Source organism: Dermacentor albipictus, chromosome 3 (assembly GCF_038994185.2).
Source record: "Dermacentor albipictus isolate Rhodes 1998 colony chromosome 3, USDA_Dalb.pri_finalv2, whole genome shotgun sequence".
NCBI lineage: Eukaryota > Metazoa > Arthropoda > Arachnida > Ixodida > Ixodidae > Dermacentor > Dermacentor albipictus.
Window position 1 is genome coordinate 13,387,493 of NC_091823.1, and position 20,384 is coordinate 13,407,876.

Here is a 20,384-nt window from a genome sequence, read left to right on the forward strand (position 1 = left end):
TCATTCAGACTGTTTTGGTTTAAATCCACCAATGGAAAATCTCTAAAAACATTAGCTATACACAAACTAAATATTATATTAAAGGTGATATTTAGCTCTGCTTTTAAGATTCCCGGAAGAAAATGTAGCCAGGTGAAAAAGTGCAACACAACTGAGAGGAAGGGAGACAAATGGTACACTCTTACCTTGGCAATATGCTCAAGCCACCGTCCCAGTGATATGAACATGAGCAGCATGGGTGGTGTCTCGAAGAAAGTCTTTGGGCTGTGATCCGCACCATCAATCATAAAGTACACAACAATCATGACACTGTAGAAATAAGAGATGCTTGTTGCCAGCATGATGAGCACGTCCATGTTAGCAACCCTATGGGACAGAGCTTTCCAAGCTTGCACGTAAAAGTAGCGGCCGCCAACAAACTGTGATAAAAGTAGCAGAAAAAAATGCTTTCCATCAGAAGCTATTATTTTGAGATTGTTCATAAAATACTACATCTATGGCCAGGGAAAACAGGGGGAAGGCTGGAGATGGAAATTCAAGACGATGAGCAAAACAGGAACAAGGTGAAAGCGGGAGCCCACATTTCAGCAAGTGGACTTGTTTTTTTCAAGGCCATCTATGGCCAGTAGCTAGTCTAAAATGTTCCAGCAGAACCCATCTCATGATTAATGTCGACATTAATGCGATTAGCACTGAAGCGATTAGCACTGAAGCAATGTAGCAACACACCGTATTGCCACCATTAGGCTTGTGAAAAAAAATAAAAAAATACGAGCTTCAGAGCACCAACACGAAAACAGCCAAAATTGCAAGGTTACAGCAAACATAAGGTGCTAATCCCTTACATTACACAGCAATACAACGCAAGTAACAAAATCAAAACCTACATTACAGATGTTGTAATAGCATATGCACATAACAATAAATTCAGCTGTTAGCCAAGAAAGTGCATTACTACAATATAAAGAATTGGAGAAACATTTTACTTGCAGTCTTTTATTTATTCATATTACATTACGCATATATGCTGTGACCATGTACAACATTCCACCACTGTTTTTTGTGCATAAAAGAATGGACGAAAACCAGCAAGTGTTTGGTGATACAGACCTGGACTGGGGTAGCTAATAGAAAAAGAATGAAGTTCTCAGCTGAAAGCCCTGGAAATATGCAGCAGTCATTGTCATGCTTGTAAACCATGCGCCGGATCATGTAGTACATCATCAGCAGCATGGATGGTACACCAAACATCAGAGAGAGCAGGAACGAATTTCTCCACCTGTTTAAGAGAGTAAAAAAGGTATACTAACTGATAAAGTTTAATTTCCCAAACTTGTGCACTGGGGAATGGATTATGAGGGACATCAAAGTGGAGAGCTCTAGATTTATTTTGAGTACATAGTTTTCTTCCATTAAACTAAATTATGGGGTTTTACGTGCCAAAACCACTTTCCGATAAATAGATAGTTTTCTTCAATGTTCACTTTAATCTAAGTACATGAGGATTTTCAATAGCACCACAACCAACATGCCAACTGAGTCTAGTAGGAATCAAACCTGTTGCTGATTACCTTGCAATCAGCAACAGTAATCACTGACTCATTGCAGTAGGCACTTGGGAGGAAATAATTTTGATATAGGTATACCGTTAGATTACAAGTAGATCTCCAAGTTGACAGCTCGAGACTAATGCAATATGTTGCACTTCATATTCATCATCATCAGCCTATTTTATGCCCAGTGCAGAACTAAGGCCTTTCCCTGCGATCTCCAATTAGCCCTCTCTTGTGTCAACTGATTCGAACAAGCACTCATGAATTTCCTCATTTCATCGCTCCACCTAAGTCTTCTGCTGTTCACGAGTGCGTTTCCCTTCTCTTGGTATCCATTCTGCAATCCTAGTGGTCCAACAGTTGTCTAACCTGCGCATTACATGACCTGCCCAGCTCTATTTTTTTTTTCTTGATGTCAACTAGAATATCGTCTATACACATTTGCTCTCCGATCCAAACCGCTCTCTTTCTGTCTCTTAACATAATGTCTAGCATTCTTCGTTCCATCGCTCCTTGCGTGGTCCTTAACATGTTCTCAAGCTTCTTTGTCAGTCTCCAAGTCTCTGCCCCATGTCAGCACTGGTAAAATGCACTGATTGTACACCTTCCTTTTGATTAATAATGGCAAGCTTCCAGTCAGGAGCTGACAATGTCTGTCGTATGCGATCCAACCCATTTTTATTCTTCTATGAATTTCCTTCTCATGATCAAGGTTTGCCGAGATTAATTGACCTAGGTAAATGTACTCCTTCACGGACCCCAGAGGCTGACTGGCAATCCTGAATTCTTGTTCTCTTGCCCGGCTATTCATCATTATCTTTGTCTTCTGCACATTAATCTTCCACCCCACTCTTACGCTCTTTCTGTTAAGGTCCTGTATAATTTGTTGCAACTCACCGGCAGAATTGCTGAATAGAACAATTTCATCGGCAAATCAAAGGTTGCTGAGATATTCGCCGTCGATCCTTACACCTAAGCCTTCCTAGTTTAATAGCTTGAATACTTCTCCCAAGCATGCAGTGAATAGCATTGCAGAGATTATGTCTCCTTCTCTGACCCCTTTCTTTATAGGTATCTTCCTACTTTTCTTGTGGAGAATTAAGGTGGCTGTGGAATCTCCATAGATATTTTCCAAGGTATTTATGTAAGCAGTCTATACTCCTTGATTACGCAATGCCTCTATGACTGCTGGTATCTCTACTGAATCAAATGCCTTTTCCTAATCTATGAAAGCCATATAGAGAGGTTTACTGTAATATCCCTGTAGTATTCCTTCCTGAAGCCAGCGTGTTTCCTTGGTTGACTAAAAATCAGTATTGCCCTTATTCTATTCGAGATTATTTTGGTGAATATTTTATATAATAGTGGGAGTAAGCTAATGGGCCTATAGTTTTTCAATTCTTTAACGTCTCCCTTTTTGTGGATTAGTATAATGTTTGCATTCTTCCAGTTTTCTGGGACCCTAGCAGTCGATAGACACTTCGTATAGAGAGCTGCCAGTTTTCTAAGCATTATATCTCCTCCTTCTTTGATTAAATCTACTGTTATTCCAGCTTCTCTTGCCAATTTTCAACTTTTTATGTCTTGCAAGGCCTTTCTGACCTCATCATTAGTTATAGTAGGAGTCTCTGTAACCTGTTCATTTCTGCTTTGAATGGAGGTATCGTGGCCCCTCTGGGTACTGCACAGGTCAGTTCAAAATTCTTCCACAGCTTTTACTATATCTTCGAGATTTCTGATGCTATTACCCTGCTTATGGTAAAATATTTCATTTAAATACCATTTCAGCAGCATGCTTTGAGAACACTCCAGTGCCAATCAAGCAACTGTAACTCATTAGGAATAAATATCACAAAATGTAGTTGACAGTTGTCATATATTTAGTATGCAATGCATTGGACTACTTATCTGTATAATCATTACTATATACACAGCCTCTCCCGAATGAACATAATGATCTTGGAAACAATGCAAGTGAAAATATTAAGGATATGTCTTGGCCTCCCACGGAACACATCAATAACAGGTCAATGAACAGAAGCCAGAGGCTAGATGACTCTCATTACCAATTCTCCAAATGCATGAGTTAAATCGTGCTCGTGCGCAATATGTTGCCAGAGGCACCGAACCCCTTCTCTCTGGCACATATATTTCTGAAGTCATTGACCTGCTTTTGCCTCTCTACCAGAGTCCCTTTCCGCCTTTACCGCCTCCTTGAAAGTTCTCTGCTCGGTCTATCACTACAACCGTGCCACGCATATATAATGCAAACAAAAAACATGCCAGCATGAAAGTATATTTTACACTATTACACATCTCATGCTGCTACGAACAATGTCCTCGTATATGCAATGATGGCTCTGTGACAACTGATTCACCTACCATAGCAGTGTGGATTCCATCAACAGGTGCTACTACCGCAGACCTCAGCCACAGGACACCTTCCATTGCCAGAGAGCTCACCACGCTGCGAGCAGCTTTCGCTTATATCCTAATGCAGCCAGTGAGCTCCTGTGTCACCTTTACAGACTCACGAGCTGCCCTGTTATCGCTAAAATTGCCACGTGCCAACGACACCATATGCTTCCACACCGAAGCCTGTGGTATGCAGTGCAGCGTTTCTCTGTAGTGGCTACCTTCTAACTGCAGAGTAGTGGCCAATGTGGATGCAGACTGTCCTCCTGATTCAGCACATAATTCTACAGTGCTACAGCCAATACCTCCATCTAGGAGTGACGGATCAACTCCACTCTTGTGACGTTTTTTTATCTGTCTGGACCGACTCAGAATAGCGGTACGGACATATTTGCACTTATATTCCTATGTGAGAGTTTCCCGCTCCGTGTGGCCTTAAAAGGTGCAATTGGGCATGTTTACACTGAATCCAGCTAAATGTTGCAAATACTAAACATTTCCTATTTATTCTTAGATTGATGAAGTCACAACTGTGCCCTGCATATAATTTACGGGAAGATATAGCCCTCTTAATCTGCGCTTGAAGGCTATTTAAACTATAAGAAACAGGCTTGATGTCCGCACGTCCTGTGCATTTCGTGCAGCAAAGGCACTTTTGAAGTTCCTCAGGGACACTGGTCTCTATGAGATACTTTGGTTAGGTGTTGTAATGTGTTTTGTGTGTGCCGTGTATGTATGTCATGCACTGCACATATCATTCCAATTTTACAGCGAACGTGCATAGTGCTACCTCTCGATGGGTCTGTCATGGTCATAGGGAAAAACACAGAAGGCATGCGCCGCGTGGTTCCTTGCAGCACCAGCAATTGGTACTCACCTCCACGTATCCATGGCAGTGGCGGTGCCGGCCGTGGGGAAGAAAGAAAAAAAAAACGAACCAAAAAGCTCGCCTTAATGCATGGATTTCATCGTAAGCGATTCCTGGTAGAGATTATGGTTGCATAAGCCGCAGTTGCCAGGTAGCAGCAACTGTAGCATACAAAGCAGGGAGTGACATAACTACGCTTTCGTATCTAATAGAAGAACCCACCTTGCAACTGATTTGTGTTGTGACAGTGCTATGGGAAGGCCACATATAGCGAGGACTCCTGAAGAGTAGAGTGCAAACGAGGTGTGACGAATGTGTGGTTAAATGCATGTCTCTTCTCTCTAGCTGACTCTTCGTGGGTGCATGAAGTAGCAGTACAAGCTAAGTCGCAGGCCGTTGAAATGTCTTAGGATTATTTAATCAATAGGTCAAGTGCATGTAAATGTCGCCATGTGAATAATTTCAAGCTACGTCGCAATGGGTAATAGTTACAGTTGTCGTTTACAGCTTCGCTGTCCAATCAGCCTCACAGCGTGGATTGGAGACCAATTTTTTTTTATCATACCTATCTGGAGTAGCATGCAAACCTCTCCATGACTTATTGAGAGTCTTTCTCTCTCATCATTATCAGCAGGAAAAGCATCGGAGAATGTGAGAGCTGAAGAAAATCTCACTTTTTAACTTCTTCCTTTTGACTCAAGTAGCTTGCATCCATCTTGTGGTCAGTAAATGGATATGCATCGAAACCCAAATCCTGCGGAAAAAGGGGTGGGCAGTAAGACACAGCAGGAAAACACCAGTCAAAAAGATTACTCTAGCCATGTCGACGCATTCCTTCGCTCACCTTGATTCGTTCCAAGATTTGGCGTGGCCCTGTCCGCTCAGGATCAAAAAAGAACCTTCCCTTCTGCGTCGCCAGACTGACCGATGCGCTGGCGACACCGGGAAGCTTGCACACGTTGGTCTCAATGGCGTGAACGCATGAGGCACAGGTCATGCCACGTATCTGAGAGAACATGGAGAAGCCATTACAGATGAACTACTAAGTGACATTTCTTTGTCTTCGCTTAGAAAAACTTTGTCAGTTTATTGAACAGTTAAGACGTGGTAAAGACATTGAACAACTTTCACCAACATGTAAATTTTATCATAAGTGGGCACAGTCAAACAATACAACACTCCAGCTTCCAAGGCAAATGCCACTGACAACTGTAACACTTGTTTTAAGAGAAGAAGATTGAGAGAACAGGAGAGCTATAAACGAGCTGCGTTGCCATTTGGAGTTTTGCCATTTAGCCATATGAAAACAGATGACTATAATGTTAATTAGCTTATTAAGTTACTGATTTTTGAAAACAAGTACCAAAGCTGCCCACCCAAAATTTGAGGAATGTTTCATGTTCGCAAATATTGCTGCTTCAAGACTAGCAACACAGCATGTTCAATGAAACAGCTGTCAAGCAATGTTTGCACAGAGATGTTATACTGCATATGTCTTGTGTAGTGCAGTTAAAAGTTTGTGTTTTAACCACATTGTGCCATTTTAGTGTTACTTACACATTCGATGCCTATATTGGAGAGTTTTAGAATATGGGCCCCAAACGTTTTGGCGCCCCAAAGAAATAGCGTCAAAGCCACTGCGCATGCGCGAGACGCAAACTGCATTTGGGTTTTGCATTGGGCATGCTATTTCACTGATTTAGCGGGAGCCCCAACAGTTCCCCTAAAAGATTTGCGTAAACAAACATGGCGGCACCCATCAAAACGACGGCTCTAACCTAGCACCAAAGTGGGTTCAATTCGTGGTAACGCGGGAAGTTCGCAAGCTAGGAGAAGTGACTGCAGTTATCGCTTTCTCTCAACTAGCTTGTGTTATGAAGATTAATTCATAAGACGCTGCTGATTCCAAATTTGATTTTGGATTTTATGACTCGTAGGCCTAACATGGCTTAGCTTGGCTGGTGAAGGCACATTGGTTACTCAAAACTGAGCGCCACTAATTGTTTGCTGCTTTCAGAATAACCTCAAAATTGTATTTAAACGCAAATACACAGAAGTCAAAACTACTATTCTTATAAAAAATGGTATATTTTAATTAATTATTTCTAATACTTTTTCTTTGATGCTATAGTGGCGCTGTCAGTGCCAGACGCTATTCGCGAATGCAAAGCCCTATTCTGAAACTTTGCACTCCTTTGTGCCCCAACGATAACACTCGCAAAGCTCTTTGGGGCCCCTGTTCTAAAACTCTGTATTATTTACAGTAAAAGCTTGTTAATTCACAACTCGTTAATTAGAAATTTCGGATAATTCGATGTAGCTGCCGTGGTCCGTTCAACAATGCATTGAAAGAAATATGTGGCACATCCCGCCAATTCACACTGATATCCGCACCGCCACCGATAATTCGAAACCCGTGCCATCATGGATGGGGAGAGTGCTACTGTGCGGGAGCACGTTGGCGAAGATCGTAGCCGCGCAGTTTGCTAGCTCTTTCCATCTGCGTATTTGCACAAGTTATTTCGTCAAGAAAACCCTGATAGAATGCAAAAAAAAAAGAGGAACAAAGGTGCTTTATGAGGGGGGGAAAAACCTTCAGGCACAGATTCAGAAGACAGATAACAAAATACCCACTGTACAATATAATGACAATTCTTTAGGCATCTAAGCTTCTTTTTCAAGGTTACGGTGAAAGCTAATAATTTCACAAAGACATTCAAATATATTGCTCCTGAAAGGAGAGTCAACTCATCTCTCATCGTGCCGAAGAAGCACTTTGATTCTCACTTCTGATGTTGAATTCCAACCTACTGTGGCATTTACATGAGATTAAGCATTAAAATAATTTCAGTTGCCCTTTTACTAGGTCTGCCCTCCAAGAATAGTGCAAATGACAAAGGGAGGCCCTTAAATCTGTTTCATATTACTTGATAAAGGGACATTTTCATTATGGCAAGCAGTTTTAACAAGCAAGCACCAGTGAAAGAAGGCAGATGAAACTAAGTCTTCACCTCATCTGCATTTTTTCCTCTTAGTCCTTGTTTGTTTCTACAGGCAACAGCGATGATTTGTAAACGGCCTAATTTATAATAGTATTCATTTTTTCCTTACATCCAAGCAGTGTACCTGGCATCTACCTGGTGTACCTGGCATCTAGTCAAGACCCCCAGTTTGTGTTCATTCATTCCAATATTGCATCACATGGGTATGCAACAACAGAAAACCCAGAATGTGGAAAGGTGGGTATGAGGGTGCTCAAGCCTTTGCACAATCTCAAGTGGTATGCTACACCTAAGCCAGAGCACATTACCACTCTGGCCATAGTAGCTGGCATGAGAGACAGCCCCATTAATTGTGGCACATCTTCAAGGATGAAATGGCACAAAAGTACACACCACAAATTCAGCTTCACCATGCAGAGTGTGCAATTCCTCAAGGACAGATGCTTCAAATCCCAAGTCATTGATCAGCTCTGCCAGTTGATTAGGTTGGACTAGTGCTGGGTCAAACCTGACTTCTGCCTTCTGAGCCAACAGGGCCACCAGAGCAAATTTTACTCCTGAAAGACAATGCAGACAGTGTTTGATACCAGAAGACAATCCGCAAATCAGTATAGCCAACAGGGTTGTGTAACACAATTTAGTCCCACCATGTGCAAGCGGTCGACATAAGTCTCTCTGTGAAAATCAGTATGTTGCGCGGCTTTCGGCTACAAATCCCATGCAATGTACACAGACACACAACAAAGACAGCAACAATAGCAAGAAAGCCAGTGCAGCTACCTACATTTTGCAGCACAAGCTTTAGGGTATGATATTCAATCACAGCAACAGCAAATTGCTTTCCTGAGTGACTGCACATAAACTTCAGCACAAAATATGACAACATGCTAGGGTCTTGAAGAACCAGCAGCCTAGAAACCTTTTAATAAACAACGTTCTGTTTTACATTACCAACCCACCAGGCACAAGCAGCATTACCTAACTTAGGAGCACAGATCTACTTCCAAACTAAGCAAAAATGATCAATCACATCACTATTTTGATGTTACTAGAAGGAAGCAGAGAAACACTTTTTTTTAGGGCTAGAAATCTGTGGTGGCGATCTTGCAAACAGTGACAACCACTCACAACAAACTTAGATGCAGTGAGTTATGATCTGGGCCAGACAAATAGCTCTAGGATAGGATAGGTATAACTATTTTTAAATGCCGGCAACCAACAGTTTAATGCAGCACGACGTTGGCCAAGAGTCGACAAATGGCTTTAAAATGTTAAGAAAAAAAATTTAGCTTACATGAGAAAGGTCATCGAAAATATTAAACGCTCGGCATGTGCTGTGACCAAAAAAGCATTGCTGCTTTCTCTCCTTCCAGTTCTATCTTGCTTGCAATTTATACTAAATGAGCGGTGGCAATGTCCACAATTGCATCAGCAGAGGACAAAGTGTCTATGCCTATAATGGCACACATGACCGACACCCCACTTCTCCTTGTAATAGCTTTAAGTGCAAGGCACATGCTTCCCTATGGTCACATTCTGCAACTTTGCCTAACTGAAGGCCCTCATGCCAGGAGGGTATCTGTTTTAGAAGCCTAATGTCCCAATGCTGGGTAGTGACAGGAGTAAAGGGTTTCGCAGTAATTTTAACAGCTATAATATTTTTTTGTAGAAATTCAGCTAAATAAAGGTACAAAAAAATGGTTTTTTTCTGCATTCGACACAATTTGAATGTGGCCACCATGGCCAGGAATTAACCCTGCAACCTCATGCTGAGCAGCACAACACCACAGCCACCGAGCAACCACACCGAATGCCACTGAAAGGTAAAAAAAAACTGCTCCTTAGAGGTTAAAACTATAATTATGTTTGACAGTGCACAAAATATGACCCACTTTCCGAGTATGAAATCAATTTCTGGTTATAAGTTGTATTTGTCAGAACTAAATTGAAAAGCTTTTTTATGCTTTATCAATGCTAGGCATTACCTACCATCTGAATTTTAAGTATGAGACAGGATTTGTTCTTACCAGGTCAAGATATGATTTAGTTCACATACCCATCAAGCCATTTTGCCACCTGCTGCTTGCTTAGTTTCAGCAACACTGTGTATTATTTATTGCAGCAGTCACAGAACGCTGTCAATTGTACTTGTAGCGCATGTATTTGTCAATGACTGTCTTATTCCTTCTAGCTCGAAGGCTGGTTTTTTTTTTTTTCTTTCTAATATATATATAGTTTCGATGGGGAGAAAAAATGGTAAACTGTTTTCGTTGCCCCTTTCCGTTTCAGATTTCACATGCTCGATACGACACCGATTTTTCAACCTTATATATTGCGAGATGTCTTTTTTAAACCTTTTTTATTTATTATGATTGTTTATTCTTCTTTCACAGTTTTGTAGTTCATTTTGATCCCTGTATTTCAGATATTCCCACATTGTATGACAAATTAAAACCCATTCTGCTCTTTGTTTGCGTAAATTATAGGTTATTTGTACATCTTTGGTCAAAGTGTACCTTTTTTTCAATAAGTATGTTTAGCTGTTTACCATTCACATTTATTTAGAAGTGTACTGCAGCTCACTTTCTACTGGACTTTGTAGGGGGCCAGAGCGTTGCCAAGCTGCAGATAGTGGCTTCCTTTCCGTCACCCCCATATTTCTCATGAATAAATAAAAGTTCATTTGATTGATTGATTGACTGACTGATTGATTGATTGATTGATTGATTGATTGATTGATTGATTGATTGAAAAAAACACAAACCAAGTGTGATCTTTTCAATTGTCTCAAACATTTTGCAGTTATTGAAAAATGGAGACAGTATTTTATGTTCTGGTACTACTGTATTACAATGTGCACGCAATATTGACACATGCAGAATGTTTACCACATTTAAAGAAAAACTAACTAAGACATAATTTCCAGTACTAAAGTCACTATGTATTCCATGCTAGAGTGGACAGATTCTGAGTGAATATGCAAGATTTTCTTTCTTTTCGATTCTGTTATGCTAGAAGTTCTATGTGTATCATACATGACACAACATGCAATAAGGGGTTAACTTAAACATGAATTTAAGAAGCTCGCACCCAACCCCTACTCCCTCCTTTTCTTTTTTTGGCAACTGATGACAACATACCGAGCCTATTGTTCAAAATAATTTGTGCGATGTCACAGGTGGTTTGTATTGTCACAATGCTGATATAGAGATTTGTATAAAGCTAAGAAACCTTTTCCTTTAGCAGGATCACTTGGGAACATTAAAAGTAAATCAGACCGACTAATTATGTATAAAACTCTGGCTGAGGTCAAAAGGCTTTACTTTCTTAACCAAGTGTTGTCTCACCATGAACATGGACTATAAACTATAAATAACCATGACCTGCCAGATGAAAAATACACAACCGTTACTTCTGTTTGAAGTGCAATAAAGTTTAAATAATCTGTTGAAATAAAACAAATGGGATACTGCAACATCTTCCCAAGTAATTGAATGGCTGACCTTTCACTTTGAATAGCTGCTTCTCTATGGCAGCAACACAAGATGAACACGTCATGCCGGTCACTCTCAGGAAGCACTTCTCTCCATCTTCAAAACTGCTCTGGTCTTCTCTGTTATTCCCAGAAGGCTCATGAGATGCCACTGGCTGTTCAGGAACAGGAGCTGCACATATGAAGTAACACAAGAGTGTTGTGTCAAGAGACACAAGAGAGCCCTGATAAAGTAGCCTATGAGTCTTGCTTTGCAACTAAAACTAGAAAACAAGCCAACAAAGTATGGTATGGCTAAGGCACTTCGTTTCCAGGTAGAACTTGATGATTCCCAATTTTTACACCCCAAACTAAACTTATGAAAATCGTGTTAAATCCGATTTCTCCCCAAAGTTCGCCCTTTCATAAAAAATAATAATAAATGCAGGTCTTACCAAATCTAATGAACACTGCTAAACTTTTGTAAGCACATGGTCAAGATAGACAGTACCAGTATTAATGTTATTATTAGTACGGTCCAGCAGCAGCAGCAGCAGCAGCACCGGCGGCGGCGGCGGCAGCAGCCTGTTTTATGTCCACCGCAGGACGAAGGCCCCTCTTGCGATCTCCAATTATCCCTGTCCTGCACCAACCGATTCCAACTGGCACCCGCGAATATCCTATTTTCATCCCTCCGCCTAGTCTTCTGCTGTCCTCGACTGCATTTCCCTTCTCTTGGTACCCATTCTGTCACCCTAATGGTCCAATGGTTATCTAACCGGCGCATTACATGACCTGCCGAGCTCCATTTTTTTCTCTTGATGTCAACTAGAGTATCATCTATACCCATTTGCTCACCTATCCAAACCGCTCTCTTTCTGTCTCTTAACATTATGCCTAGCATTCTTCGTTCCATCACTTCTTGCGCGGTCCTTAACTTGTTCTCAAGCTTTTTTTGTCAGTCTCCAAGTCTCTGCCCCATATGTCAGCACTGGTGAAATTCACTGATTGTACACTTTCCTTTTCAATGATAATGGTAAGCTTCCCGTCAGGAGCTGACAATGTCTGCCGTATGCGATCCAACCCATTTTTATTCTTGTATGAATTTCCTTCTCATGATCAGGGTTGCCTGTGATTAAGTGACCTAGGTAAACATACTCTTTCACAGACTCTAGAGGCCAACCGGCGATCCTGAACTCTTGTTCCTTTGCCCAACTATTCATCATTATCTTTGTCTTCTGCATATTAATCTTCAACCCCACTCTTACACTCTCTCTGTTAAGGTCCTCAATCATTTGTTGTAACTCGTCCGCATTGTTGCTGAATAGAACAATGTCTTCGGCAAACCGAAGGTTGCTGAGATATTCGCCATCAATCTTTACTCCTAAGCCTTCCTAGTTTAATAGCTTAAATACGTCTTCCAAGCACGCAGTGAATAGCATTGGAGAGATTGTGTCTCCCTGTCTGACCCCGTTCTTTAAAGGTATCTTCCTGCTTTTCTTGTGAAGAATTAAGGTAGCTATACAACCTCTGTAGATATTTTCCAATATTTAAAAAAAGATCGTAAATCTGAAAAGTATGTTACTGTGGTGTTCACAGTAACGAGATTTTACTGTATAAGTGCAAATGTAAAAGAAATAACTAGACACAAACAGACTTTTGTTTTTAATTGACAAAAATCTGTATGTGAACTTTACAGCAAAACCTCAGTAGTACAGTATTAGTACTGTAAACAGTATTAGTACAGTAAAACCTCGCTATAACAATGTGGAAGGGGGAGCCAGAACTGATTTGTTATATACACTGCTTCATTATATACATTACTGCATGAATTCCTGTACATTGCAATATGAAATCCTTTAAAGATTTCAAGAGCACTTTAACGTACCTTGTTATATCTATGATTTGATTATATTCACTTTCGTTATAAAGAGGTATGATTGTACCTGAATATGATATGTGCCGGCCTTGAATGAATGAAAGCTTGTTGTCTTATTTAATAGTCATGTTTGCACGAATACAACAATGGCACATTGCATCACATTTATCACATGCCGCATGCATATAAGTGGTGGGAATATGCTAGAAAACGAATCAACACAGTGCCAACGTTTAGCCGTGCCATTGAGAGAATGTTTACGTAACTGCGTTACATCGAAAAAAGGGATGACTGCTTCCTCTAGATGGCATTCTATTAATCCTGTTGCAAGATGATATAATTGGAACCAGTAAAACACCATGAAAACATGAAAACCATGAAAACAGACAAAGACGAAAAGTAGGAAAGGTTTAGGATGGCGACAGAAATTCTCCCTATGTATGATAATGCATGTCAACAAGGGCTTTTAAGATAAGAGAAAGCACAGAACCTCCTGCAAGGCATGCTCATGCGCACTACTTTTTGCACTTCATCCCTTTGTAAAAGAAGAGCAGAGAGCAAAGTAAAGGGATCGCCAAAACCACCTCTATTTGCTGTTTCCGTTAATGTGGTTTCCTTATTCCAATCAGACTGAAAACGGCAATCATTATACCACTCTATAAGAAAAGATCTCGAGGCAATGTTGAAAACTACCGCCTCATATCAGTTTTACCTTGCATAGCACAAATTTTAGAGAAACATATGCTGCTCACTATGAATAGCTTCCTTGATACTAACAACATGTTATCACCGCAGCAATATGGCTTTATAAAAGGCAAAGGCACTCAGGCACTTTTGGATGATTTTTCCGATTTCCTAAACTTCTGTTTCGAAACTAACCAGGTAGCGTGCGCATTGTTTCTTGACGTAAGCAAGGCATTTGACAGTGTCTGCCATGACTTGTTGTTAACGAAGCTTTCTATGATGGGATTTTGTGCTTTGTTTCTGTCACTTCTCGATAATTTTCTCCGGGACCAGTTTCAGTACGTCTCAGTTCAAAACTTTCACAGCAGCCCTTCTCCAATCAAAGCCGGTGTTCCACAAGGTTCAGTATTAAGCCCTCTCCTATTTAACATTTACGTTAATGATCTGTCTAAGGCAGTCCCCATTAAGATATTCAGTATGCAGACGATACAGTGTTAGTTTCTCATGGAAATCAATATTCTGATGCCGCTTCTCATTTACAAGAAGCAGCAACGAAGGCAATGGACTGGTTCACCACAAATTTAATCGACATTAACGTATTAAAAACACAACTTGTCTGCTTTCGAAGTCCATTAAAGAGAGTACACTTGACTAGGGAAATAACATTACATAATTCACATTGCAATCCATGTTCTTGCGATCCTATCGAATACACATCAGCCGTAAAATATGTCGGTTTGCGTTTTGACAGCGATCTGTCATGGAATTCTCATGTTTCTTATGTCTGTCAGAGGATTCGCTCAGTGCTTTGCTTACTTTATAAAATCCGTCACCTCATGCCCATATCAGTCAGGAAAACCACCGCGCATGCGTTGTGCTACAGTGCTGTCCGATACATAATTATTGCCTATGGACATTGTGCTCTTCGTTATCAAAAAAGAATTAACTCACTAACGCCTTTGCTTTTAAAAGTTATAGGTTATGATTTGTGTCTTGAAGGCAACACCGACATTTTTAAGGCATTATCCATGCCAGATTTTTCTTCAGTTCTACTGCACACAATAGCCCTGAGACATTTCTGGGACAATCGTTATAAAGTACCATATGTAACTCCCTGTAGCCTTAGACCAAAATGGCGTTATCAAATACCTCATTGTGCAACAAAATACCGCAAGAGAATGCGCGAATACTATGTTCCTGCATTGTTTAATTATTTACCCCGTAACGTGCTGCAGTCAACATCAAAATACAAGCTCAAGAAAGCACTAAAACGTGCGGATTTAAGCGGCTATAACATGTAAAGAAATAGGCCTCGCTTACCTCCTCCTGTATTACGTCTAGAGGGTGGCTTTGATTAAAAATGTGATCAGAAAGTTTGTTCCTGCACAGCTTTCATTGAAGCATTTGTGGTTTTGACTCATTTTGTTATTTATAATCATCTACTCATCTTGTGCCACGCAAAGTAATCATGCGACATGGTGATACTTGTACGCGCCAGATGTCTTCTCAACCTTGTATATGTGCGTAAACGTACCCCTATTATAAATGCGTACAATGTATCAGTGTATGTATATACATTCATCACTTCCCTGTATTTCTTTTTTTTCTCTTTCTTTCTTGATATTGTAACAGTTTGTACGCTGCCTGTCACGCTCTGCCAGTCAAGCCCAATGTGGCTTTGGCAGGCCTGATGAATGTATTAGGTTTTATAGAAATAATAAGAAAGAGAAAGAAAGAAAGATGAGCTCGTTACATGACTTGCTAGCAGCTCTCGTTGCCAATACAAGTTCCTATGAGTGATTTTGCATTTTTAAGTACAAGGTTCGTGTTGAAATGGAGACTATGGTTAGTATTAATCGTTTGCGACATTTACCAGAAAAATCCTAAATTTCAGGCTGCCGGACAGCAGAAGTCACAATTTTTTCCCAGTGTCCTCTCTTTAAAAAAACAACCACATTTTTACGCCCCTCCCTCTTCCGAATTTCACTATATATAAAACCCGAGAACAAAGTACCCTAAGTGTGCTCCACTGTTAAAAGAAACACCAGATTAGTATGGTGGGACTGATTATAGCTGACCTGTGACAAAAAGGCCTTGGCAATTGTTTTTTGCTTGGGGTTTAAGAATATTCAAAATTTCAAATACGAATCAGATAGTCCTTGCTATTCAATCCGAATTCAAAGTTGTCAAATATTTGTTTCAGTTCAAATATCACGTATAAAAAAGGTCCTCGCACACAAACAGGCGAAATACAGATGCAAATGGAGTCTCATCACGATTAAGCAGTTCGTGAGCAAACACATGGGCGTACTTTTGTCCTGTCAACTTATGTTTCCGTCTTTTTTCTTCATGTAGTACTTTTAAAACCGCATGTTCTTAACAGAGATCCCAATGAACCAACTAGCCCAATTTATCGCTCTGTTGAGAAGGACAAGGCCAGTTCTGCACTCCAGCAAGATAAAACTACCATTGGAATTTCTAATTGGACCGATTGGTTTCTTTATCACAGTTGGACTAAATTGATCTTTCAATTGGACTCATTGGTACCAACATGAAAAAAGAAGGCAGAGAAAACAAAAACTCTAGAAGGGTCTAGAAGGGTGTTTGGAGTAATTGTATCTATTTTATAACAACCTTACTACGACACGGACACAACTAGAAACTACATTTGAGAAGCTTACTCATGTATGAACATACTATGGCAATTTTCTTCACTGACACCTACCATTCATAACTTTACTATAAGAGATCTCTGTCAGGTGCTATTCATGCAAGGAAAATTTGGCTCGTGAAGTGGTGCAAGAAAAATTGGTAAAGCTCCAAGGCAGATGTTTAACTACACGTAAAGCTAAATGCTTCTCTTCAATGATCACACCGAAATACAAATATATATAATTTGAAGACTCACATTTGGGGACAGGTGAACATAATATATACAAATCAAATATTACACACTATCCATATTCGAAAAGTAACCACAGTGGAATCTCGATAAACAGAAATAACTTAGACGGAACTGCTACTGAAATAAAACACCCTCCTCATGGTTGGTTGGTTTTGTATTCATGCAGTGCTCTCTGCAATGTCTCTCAGTAAATGGAACTCCTGATGAACAGAACCAATTTCCCTGGTCCCTTGAGGTTCCGTTTATGAGAGCCCACTGTATTTGGTATCACTGAATAATCGAAACTAACCAAACAATTTCACAGCAACCTACTGTTAAAGTTTGGTTATTGTTCTCCATCTGCTAAACAAAGTATAGCTAATTATCAGAAGTAAAGGAAGTTTTTGGAGCAATGCATAAACAAAATTGATAATGCAAGCTTTGCTTTCGGTTTTTCGCCAAAGGCCTACATGAAAATTTGTGATGTTTGGTTGTAGTCTGTCATATAGTGTTTTTGGCAGCGTGGTCATGTAGCACTACTACATTATGCTACTACTTGGGATATTTTCTTTGCAATGACCCCGTGACATGTGTCTATGGCACACAAGTTCTTCAGTAGCTTTTCTTTTCTTTTCCTTCTTCTGATCTTTCTTTTTTGCCAACCATTTATTTTGAGTTTTTGGGAAGCTACTCACACAGCAGTTATTCATCTATGGGAACATTGTTTGCAACTAGACTCTAAAGATGTTTGAGAGGTTATTTGCGCAATTACTTAATGACAGTTGGTGGTCTTGTGTTTAAACTGACCCCTTATCCATGATACTTACCTGTCCTCCTTGCACTAGTGAGTACAGGTGTATTTGTATCTATTTTTCAATTTTCTCTACTAACATTATAATTATGCTATAATTTTATCAACTATATTATTGTTTCAGAGGATTACTCGTCCAGTGACTTCCAAGTGGGTCCAATCCGGACTAGTTGGCATATCAAACCCCAACGATGTCCCATTGGAACTGTCGTAATACCAAATGGAACCAATTGAACCTCCAATGAAGTCCAATCGGAACCTACTGAGACCCACTAAAAAACACAATTAGACTCCAAGACCTATTTTGACTGAAACAGTAGTTCCCAGCCATTAAAGAGGCATACCTTGCCTTTGGCAGCCTACAAATTCATTGTCTTGATTTGAGTAAAGCAACTTATTATTTGGTACATCTCACCATGTTCGCATTCATCGTTAATATGTATTGGTAGTGTGGTATTACATTCAGCTCCTTCAACAAACACAGCATTTGACTATGTGCATAAGGTGACATGCTGTTTCTTTGTTCCACTACTGTCATTGTAATAGTTCCTCATACAATTGAAAGTCGTTTATTATTTACAAACTCCTCAGTTGGCCTCACATCCAACGGCTCACATCATCACATGTATCATTTAATGTAAATAATGTAAATAAGCCTGTCAAACAGACTTCACTAAGCCTTTAATATTACACTTTGTTAAGAAATTGGAAATATTCTATTCATAGGTCATTTTTCTGAACTATTCAGAGTCAATAAAACATAAAAATTGCATTATTTCAAAACTCCTATTTTTTTAGAAATATAGGTCATTAAACACTTTTTCCAGTGAAGTTGATATGTAGTTATGCTATAATGAATACTAATTAGATGACTACGTATCACATAAACACTGTTTTTGATGAAGTTGATAACAGGTTAAAGTTAGACTAGATTGAATACTGATTAGATGTTCCCTTTAAAAGTGCACCACATTGTTTGTGACAATAATAGACTTAGGATGAAGGCAACAAAGCTGCTTCTCCGAACTGCATAACTGCATTAATGACTATTTTAAACCAGTTGTACCACGAAATCAGCTGGAGTAGCGCTCTGAGCTCAGTAGGGTAAAAACTTTGGAGCATTGGTGTAGCATAGTTCAGATTTAGTAGAACCAGAACTTCAATGGAGCACAGGTAAAGTGTGTTTTTCATGTGCTTTGTCTAAGCACTGCTCCTACAAAATCTTAACTTTGAACTCAAGCCCCAGAGAACACAGATAAGGTAAAAACTGCATGGGGAAAAAAATAAAGAAATTTGCAACCATGGGACTCAACTTGAATGTAAAATGTGCGGGGGCTACAGAGATGAAAAATGGTGAAACCCTGAATGGCTTTGAGCACTTATTTACCCTCCTTAAAGTGTCAACAAGCGGCAAACTGTCCATGCTGCTTCCAAGTGTTCAGCAAAAACAAGCATACACAACTAGATGAGACATACCTGGTTTGGGCTGCAATGCCTCCCTGATAGCCCCTTCTGGGCCGCCAGCATCGAGAGCCACAGAGTTCAGAACACTGCACTCAAAACCCATGTCTTCTATCTTCTCAGCAAGTGCCTCCGCAGTCAGCAGTTCACCATCATAAACAAACCTCGCATTTTCCTCCTTGAGTGAAACCTTCACACCTTTCACACCAGGCTCCTGCCCCACATGAGACTCGATGTTACGAACACATGACTGGCAAGTCATGCCCTTTACACTCAGGAGAGTTGTTGACAGCCTCAGGCGTGTCATCCCAACTTCTTGATCAAGGATTTCCATTGAGATATTCCTGGGATTAAAGCTGACAATACCCAAGGGGGGCCCGTTGATACCAGGAACCACAAAGATTGCGACGGCACCGGAAACAAGATGGCAGAGCTTTGTCTCCAATTGTTTTTTAAAGACGTCGCATGGTATTTCATTCTCTGCTTGGAAGACAGATGTGGAATGCGCAGAGTCTGCAACGCCGCCTGGGCCCTGAAGCTGCAGAAAGTCTCCAGGCTTGATACTGTAGCCGGCGTCTTCAATTTTCCTCCTGATGCTTGTTTCAGATGTCACATCAAGTTTGTACGTCACAACAGCCATTCCTGCTGTGGGTTCCACCTGCACCATATATGACAAAAGTTGTTTGCAGAGTGCAAAGTACAGACGGCAGCTGTGCTCGTAAAACGTGGCAATAACCTAAGGTCTCCTCAGTGCGTGAACAGCTGGTCTAAAGAAAGTAGAGCGCACAGATGCGCATGATTGATGAAATGGAGCCAGCTGGGAGGTCAGAAATGAAGCAGATGTAAACAACTGAACACCTACTGTATACTTTCTTTATTTTCTTTTATGAAGATTTGTGGCCAGGTTTGTAGATGCTAAGATTGTGTTTCAAACATCCTATACTACTACAAAGTAACCTGAAAAGGCCTTTTTGTCAGAAGCTATAGCATGAGAATATGTTTTTTCTTTTTGCCATAAAGCTAGAACAATACAAAAGGTGAAAGAAGAAAGAAAAAGATGAAGTCATATATACAATATCACAATGTAGTGCAGAATTCAGAGTCACATGCAGAAAAAGAAACCAGGCATTGTCTTCTTTACGTTTCAGTAGCTGACAAAAAAAAAGAAGGAAAGGACAGAATAATAATGTGAATTTACATGTTCCCCTTATCGAATCTCACAAACAGCACAACTCAAACACTGAAGGAGGTACACAGCAAAGGGACAATTTACATAGTAGTAGTTGAAATGGCAAATTATACACTCGAAATATTAACATGAATTAATTTGCATCACTGCACCTCTCCAAATGACC

At 40.2% G+C, this 20,384-nt stretch overlaps 1 protein-coding gene across 11 annotated transcripts in view; it reads right to left on the minus strand.

Annotated features, from left to right (window-relative positions):
- Nucleotides 1–20,384, minus strand: part of LOC135898863 (copper-transporting ATPase 1-like) — a 75,457-nt gene that overhangs the window by 42,463 nt on the left and 12,610 nt on the right. For all 11 annotated transcript variants that reach the window (XR_010563434.2, XR_010563432.2, XR_010563430.2 and 8 more), the window contains 7 exons: nt 19,045–19,687; nt 11,342–11,503; nt 8,232–8,395; nt 5,681–5,842; nt 5,511–5,590; nt 1,111–1,279; nt 186–419 (listed from right to left, as the gene is read on the minus strand). Coding sequence is in view for 4 of the 11 variants with exons in the window: in XM_065428037.2 (XP_065284109.2) it covers nt 186–419; nt 1,111–1,279; nt 5,511–5,590; nt 5,681–5,842; nt 8,232–8,395; nt 11,342–11,503; nt 19,045–19,687 (1,614 nt within the window). In the remaining 7 variants the exon portion in view is untranslated. The remainder of the gene's footprint in view (nt 1–185; nt 420–1,110; nt 1,280–5,510; nt 5,591–5,680; nt 5,843–8,231; nt 8,396–11,341; nt 11,504–19,044; nt 19,688–20,384) is intronic.